Source organism: Sycon ciliatum, chromosome 1, assembly GCF_964019385.1.
Source record: "Sycon ciliatum chromosome 1, ocSycCili1.1, whole genome shotgun sequence".
Lineage (NCBI taxonomy): Eukaryota > Metazoa > Porifera > Calcarea > Leucosolenida > Sycettidae > Sycon > Sycon ciliatum.
In genome coordinates this window covers 57091524-57099363 of record NC_088643.1, presented here as the reverse complement: position 1 = coordinate 57099363, position 7840 = coordinate 57091524, and the positions used below count along the sequence as shown (strand labels likewise).

General features: G+C 45.3%; 1 protein-coding gene across 1 annotated transcript in view; it reads right to left on the bottom strand.

Moving 5' to 3' along the window:
- The window catches only part of LOC135804505 (uncharacterized), a 17162-nt gene extending 15537 nt beyond the window's left edge, over positions 1-1625 (bottom strand). The window contains exons 1-3 of the mRNA XM_065318390.1: positions 1203-1625; positions 307-464; positions 1-95 (exon numbers count right to left, since the gene is read on the bottom strand). The exon at positions 1-95 is cut by the window's left edge and continues 40 nt beyond it. Of these exons, the coding sequence (XP_065174462.1) occupies positions 1-95; positions 307-464; positions 1203-1527 (578 nt within the window). The 5' untranslated portion in view covers positions 1528-1625. The remainder of the gene's footprint in view (positions 96-306; positions 465-1202) is intronic.
- Between the last annotated feature and the right edge of the window lie 6215 nt (positions 1626-7840).

Sequence of the window (7840 nt, the reverse complement as noted above, 5' to 3'; positions counted from 1 at the left end):
GACTCCAGGCTGACCGCATTGCTAGCTGCAGCATGACCTGGCAGTGTGGTGAAGGCGAACGAGCTGTCTGAACGATCCAAATCACCGTTGTCGATCTGAAAAAACAGTATCTAGACTCATCCAGTTGCGGGCACAAAAGGGAGCACTAAAATACCGTGTTTTAGTACTCCCTGATGCACAGTGAGGAGGGAACCAGGTTTCCCTGTATAACTATAGTGAGTACAGTAGATACAATCATATAGTTCACGTGCATATGAACAATTTCATGAATTTCGTAAGTTGTGTCTCATGGGGGATGAACCATACCTCGGTTGTGTATCCTTCGAAAGAGCAGTGTCTGATAAACATGCCCTGACTGTCGTTTGCCACACTAGCCAGTGAATGGTACATGCTAGCGTTGGATGGCATCTCGTGAAGATCTTCGCCGAACGCTCTGTTTTCCACCATTTCTGCATACAGGCCACCTGCATACAACCAATTATACATAACCGGTATAGTAGTTCTCAAACAAATCCGTTCCAGTGACAATACTATAAAGTTGTGTTCGTGTTACTAGTATACGGGAGGGCATTCGAAGCTTGAGTTCTAATAACTGCTAATAATCCTTCATTCAGACTTGCTTCTCTTTGCCTCGCCCTGTGTAGGTGATTGCCTCTTGTAGTTTGTCATTTTTGCATTTTACCTACTGTCATGGCTGGCTATCGCCCCCTCCGATATTGGCCTCTATTCTCTGGCCACGGGAAGGTGAAATAAATTGATAAAATATATAATAAATTAGGGAGGACACATGAAGCCTGCTGCATATGAATTCGTATGGGCTCAGTGATATGGCTGTCCGTTGCTTTAAACTAGTTAATACAGTATCCTTGTTCGTGATTGCTTCGTAGTACCTGTGTCTAATGAACCTGTGCGACTATGGTTACGGATAAGCACAATCCTGCTAGGTGTAACATTACTTCATTGGATCATTTCCGCAGGCCTGTTGGCCGGGGGGTGAGTTAATGGATGTGCTCCGTTCCAGCTTCCCCCGTGTCTGGTGACATCTGGAATGAATGATATACCCTACCAGAGGTTTGAGATTGATCCCATTACAATGTAGTTCGGGATAACGTGTTGCTTGCAGCGGAACCCCTTCAGACGAATTAGCGGGGTGCATGATCACCATTCACTCTTCTCTTATGGTGAATTTGCGTCAGTCTTACCATCTCCCGCATGGTTGATCTCTTCGAGGAAGATTCCGAACAGCAGTCCGCCCAGCTCCCCTCGTGGCACAGATGCGTTGACAGATAGCTTAGCGCTCACGATCGCCGGACCAGCATCATGACTGGTTTCTCTGGGGCGGTTGTGTCCCAATGTGTGCTTGCTTGCACTGTGTGCTGTTCTGCTGCTAGACGGCGATTCATTCCACTTATTGAAACGCGTAGCACCTCCTAATTCAGCCAGAATCACCAAGCTACACGCAGCTACGAGAAGGGTCGATACTGCGCTCGCTACCAGTGGCTGAGGCACCAGGGTCCTCCAAGCCATTCTGCAGAGCGCTGAGACAGTACCTCAAACGTCCACCACGATCCACGAAGTAGGTCAATCAGCCCAACAAAACGAAGACAGCTAAACACAAGCGGAGAAGGGAGATGGAGTGCGCCAGAGGTATTGTGGGCAGGTCGCCGTCAAGTCATACAATATGAGCATGACGTCATTATGATGTCGATTCGGCAGACGTGGAGCTGAAATCCAAGGGAGGGAGGGGGGTGAATACCATGCCGGAGTTTCGTGCGTCACCTTTCATTGTGTTGATCATGTGTTGCTCTGACTTACCATTTTTCTAATCAAGTGATTGAGGTCTGGTAGGATCAGAAACTTTGCTTTACCCAATTACGACACCTATATGTACACGTATCTCACACAATTGCGCTTTCTGCCTTTCGTCAATCTCAGTCTAGTCTATCAGCACAATCTAATACTGGTATTAGTATTTGCGCACCGACGTATTAGTTCCGTTTTCATCTCAACTCATCTTATCTTTGTCCTTGTCAGTGCAAAACCTCAGGATGGCCGCGCATCCCCGGTAGCCATACCTTCAATACTTTGTAGCCTGAGTGGCTTTAAAACGATTACCCTTGCTCCCAGTGTGCTATGGAGTAGTCGTATACTGTATACCGGTAAGTGCAAATTTCCGTTCACGAAATCTTTCGTTAGATCACTCCACCAGCAGGCTTGTTACGTACTAAATTTCGTTTTTGGTCGAGGTCTGTCACCCCGAACGTTCAGAAAAAAACAACTTTAGTTTGGTACAAACTTTCGTTATTTCGTGCCCCCTAACGAAAATAGCGAAAGTCAATTCCAAACGAAAAATTTGTACTTATACAGTATTGCCGAACTTACATCTACATGACTGTACAATCATGTAGATCCGTCGGCTAGGAAAACCTGCTCCGTGATGCCTTTACTGCGTTCGCAACTTACTTTTAAAATTAATTAAACTTCACGTTCGCGGGACCATAACTATTCTGTTGTGTTGTCTTCTGCCATGCACGTTAATGGCTGGTAGTCTGCCTGACGAAATCAATATTCTAGCCTTTGTTATCTTTTTCGCCCAATCCAGTTTTCCTTCTTCCAATCCTGTACATGTTCACTCAATTTCTCATGACTGCCTCACCACGAGAAAGTGTTGTTTTGAACCTATGCATATTCTAGCAATCTTGATAAGTGAGTTTGCAGATTGTGATGGTGATAATGATATCCATTCCCCATCAGCCATATTATGTACATGCACTACCGACGGTGCAGATAGAGGCTCAGTGGCTCTTGATAGCTGTCAAGCATCCCCTGGTACTGCGTTAGATAACGCTGTTATGCAACTATCTTCATCCTTTATCTGAGAACCTCCAAGCACCAGAACTAGTGATCCATATCCCTGATCTCCTTACCGCTTGAAACACGGAGTCGCAACAAAATGACTTGGTTCATGCTCCAGTCAGGCCATGTGACCATGGTGACCACGCTGACCGCAGTAGGAAGATTGCATGGGAATACAGTAACAACTAACTCAAGTAGTTACTTATGAACTCGTGGCAGTCACTAGTGACAGTCGACAGTGGATGCGGCTGCAGTGAAAGAGGTTTCTCCGGCCCCCCTTGTCGGACATTGGTTGTAATTTGTAATTTTTTATTGTTCCAAACTTTCCATAATATCATATCTGTAAAAGAAGTGATGAGCAATAGGTGAGCAAAGAAAGCCTGAGGTAAAGACATACTGTAGTCTAGAGCAGAGCTCTGCGCTTGAACATACATGTACATGTATGATTGTAAGCGTGCAGAACTGGATAATACAATGTTTTTGATGAAAAGTGTGCCAGAGATAAGCCTCTAAAGAAAACGCAATACGATGTGACTTACCACCTCACCTTCGCAGCTACATGTACATGTAGGTGCTTCATCTACTACTATACTGTGACCACCCTGTGGTGTTTTATTCCCAGGTCGCGTGGTGGTCAGGTGACCTGGCACAGAACAAGCCAGACAATTGTGTCTCGCCTGTTACGGGGTGTGGGAAGTCGGGACTTTTTAGATCAAGTTTCGTGGAAGTACCGGTAGTGAGTGATGTAATCCGTCATCATGATTGTGTTTGAATTCGATCTCTGGCCTTCAAGTTCCTTATAAAAGGTCAGAGTGGGTGGTCAACAGGTGATAACGTTCGCCACATGTACGAGTAGTTGACGAATTGTCTCCCACCTGGTGCTGGGTACAGGGATACTGAAGTACTAACAATGTGCTAGCCGCGGTGTGAGCCCTCCCCTGCAATCCCATCGCCGTATGGGGACTGCCAGTGCATTTATATGTACACTCAAAGAACACAAGACCATCTCCTTGTTTGCTATCAGTCAAGTGAATATCTGATCATGAGTGATAATTATTATGACTGTTTGATGCATTCTCATGTGCTCTCTTCTGTTCGGATAGAAGAAACAAATAGCCGGGGTCGTATCAAACTCACAACATATACCATTCAAGGCTAAGAAAGTAACAATTAGTAAGAGTAGACTAAGAGAGTGCGTCGTGTACATGATCGTACATAACCCCTTCCAGCGTCCGATTCGCTGGAAGACGTCAGTCCATGTACACTGTACTTGCTGTACAATCATGATGTCAACCAACAACATGAGTGACATTCATTTGTATTTTTGTAGTAGTCCGCAGATGTCAGTGTGACTCAGTTCTTTCGGGTATAGTATCCGTGGGAGCAAGAGTACAGGACAGGAGAATGCCGATTATCCGACGTCAACTATCCGAACGATCAATTTATACTACAGTATCCGAAATGCCAGTGTTTGCATTGAATTGAAGGGTCGAAACTCGATGAGTATTGCTGTTTGTTGATTTTTCGTACCCGAAGCACAACAGTACACACGATGCATCGCAATGGGTTGGAGACAAAGTCATCAAAAAAGTCATTTTAGAGGAGTTGAAGTGTCTCTAGTTCCTGTGTCTGTGGTACTGCAGAACTACAGTAGAAAGAGAATGAGAAAGTTTTTAAATGATGAGAATATGAGGGGCATGTTTTAGATGAATGTGCAACCGCTACCTTATCCGAACATAGTCCTCATCCGGACACCCTGCGCCCCGAGGGGTGCGGATAATCAGCACTCTACTGACATGAATCAGGGTTTCTCTTGGTGGCCCTGGGAGGACACAGACTGCACAGGCCTGCAGGCACAACAAATTATTGTGATATGACTAGGCAGTCTACCATCCTTCACTTACTCTTCAGAATCAGAGACAGAGTATCACTACATGTATCACTATCAGTAGTTTGCACTTGTTAAATTAAATTGTTGCAGTCATGAGTCAGTCAGCATACATGTACATCATTGTCATCAATATACACACATGATACATGGCCAGTGCAGCTTGCACAAAATACTAGTAGTAGTACAGTACAATCACAATAGCGAGAGTTCCCAGATTGCCTAGGCTAGAGTAGAGTGCTCAACACCACAAGGATGGAGCATTACCACAAAGGCAGAAGAGAACAGAGACAACAGAGACAGCCGGCTAGGTCATTGTTGTAACGCTGCGTTTCATGCACATAGCAAAGCTAAGGCAATCCTCAGACAACTCAGTTACACTGATGACCTAGCCGGCTGTCTCTGTTCTCTTCTGCCTTTACACTTACCATGCTTACAGTACAATCATGTAGATCTACATGTCTGTTACTACAAGCTTTCATCTACATGACTACATGACTACTGATGTAGTAGCTGCTACTATTGTAGTAGCTGAGATACAGGTAGACTGCGCAATGTCAGAATGTAGATCTAAGGTAAAAACTAAAAAGGTCGACCATTCTGCTATCACCAAGACTGCAAGAGTACAGTCATAACCTGGGGCTGGAGGATCGTCGAGTTGCACACTCTTGGTTATGTACTCTTGCTATCACGTATCGGGCGGTACATTTATTAGAAAAGCGATCCTGTCAGCTTTTCTATTATTGTGTGAGTATGCATGGTACCGGTACCTTATTGTTATTATCATTAGAAAAGCGACCCTGTCAGCTTTCCTATTATTGTTTATTACATGTACATGTATTTAGAATGCAGAAGGTAGAATTTGAATTTGCCGAAGAAAACTAAGCACCGCTCATGCTCAATGCTACACAGGCCCATGGCGCATGCCACTACAATACATTCCACTACCGCGTACCGGTAGACCTACAACTACAAAATTTAATACAAACAGACTTTGTAGCCAATCACCTACAATCTCATCCGTGCAGCTGTTGCCAGTCTGCGAGGCCATCGGCACCGCGTGCCCTCAGATGCAAACGACTCGGCCCGATTTGCGGTTGCCATGAGCAGCATCGGTTAAAGCTCCCTCCCGAGGCTCCGTACTAGACTGTTTTCACAGCCATTTTTGCTCTCAGCCTTTTTTTGCTCTCTCGACTGTTTTCACAGCCATTAATTTTTTGCTCTCTCGACTGTCTTCACAGCCATTTTTTGCTCGTTTTTCTGCCGGTGCTGTTGAGGTTGCACTCGTAATTGTGTTTATTTTGCCCGTATAAGAGGCTTGGCAGTTGTTGAAACTTACAATCTACAAGCTATAGTACAGGGGCCAATTCAAAAAATCGACCTCTAAAATACATGCCTTGACACATGTTGGCTAACAAGGATTTTTCGGTGTTATTTGATAGATAATGTCTTCAAGAGCATCTTGGCCCAGTATGGCGAGTCCAATCGCGTCCAAAGGTCCCGAAATCACCCTCGATAGGAATACAAAATTGCCGAAAAAACTAAGTTCTCATCGGCTATATTCAAGCATTTTCAAGACTTTCTCGGTACTATATTGACTGGACCTGGGAGTTTTTACCCTTTTATGTGCCAGGAGCTATAGTAACACCGTACATACACAGGATGCGAACCGACGCGTACACTGATTTTGTGCGAGAGTTGGAAAGATTGAGCATCAAGTACCGTAGTGTAGTTGTGACATACCAGAAATGTGTTACCTCGTTTGGACACTTTCTTCAAAGTTTTGCATTGACTCGCTGGTGCTTTTGCTGTGGGAACGTCCACGAATGGATCGATGCTAAATTCAGCAGAACCTTCATTACAATGTCATCTTGGCTCCCCGGAAAAGTAGGCATGATTCCAACAAGGAGCAGCACAACAATTATGTGTGGAAAGCAGGGGAAAGTCATCATAGCTTGCCAAGCCAGTTGTAACTATTCGCAGGACTAATCTACAACCGTGGAAAGTTTCAGACCTGGCTAACTTCATCGGGCTGGAATGAAGGCATTTACTTTGTAAGTACTGCTGCACAGGAGGTGTTACAGTGGACAAGCATTTGATTCGAATCTACAAGAGCGGCTAGTGTTAGTACCATGATTTGAACACACCGACCGTGGTGATCAGCTACCATTAGCACAAAGCCTATTTACCAGCTCAACAGCTCTAGGACAACTGCCTTAGGAGTGCCATGCTGCAGTGAGAGGGAGTAGCTATGTGGTGTGGAGTGTTACAAAAACGAAATCCGAGTACCTGGAGGTAACCTATCCCAATATGCAACACCAGCAGTAGAAGAATCATTTCCTTGTCGCAGAATTTGATGGCTGGGCCTAGGCAATGTGAAACTACAGTTATACTTATAAAACACTAACTGCAAGAAAGAGTCCGATGTCCAATGTCGTGGCTTGTCTCTCCTGAACTGATCACTGCACGTAGTTGATGCGATTCAAGAGCGGTGGTGAAGAGGGAAAACATGTTCATGTAATACCTCATGAACTAGTGGCTAAAGAATTGTCCCTGACTGCAGAGCCAACAGTGATGGTGTAGGTGGCGGAGTAGAGATGGGCTCAGCTGTACGGCGTAGAGTTTCCGAAGCTCAGACGGAAGAACAACTTCAGTTAAAGTGAAACACATGGATGCTAAATATGGTGGTAAAGACACACCTGGCAATATGGCGGTAAACACACACCTGCCCACACATGCTCTCTAGGCTGCAAAGTTCTGGCACAGATCTCTCCTTCTCACCACCACCATCATCAGTTCGCGCCTGGCGCCTGGTCGATGCATGGCTGGCGGTATCCGGCATAGCAGGCTGGTACATCAAGTAGCGCATGGCACATAGATGATGACACAGCAACGACATAGCTCGATTGCGACGTACGTTTCGTCCCCGCTGGACTCATCAGGCAATCTTCTTCTTGGATGTCTTCATACGGAGCTTGACTCGGGAGAATGAAGTTGAAGACACCACTGCAGCTGTACTTATGGTTGCTAAATATGGTGGTAAAGACACACCTGGCAATATGGCGGTAAACACACGCCTGCCCACACACGCTCTCT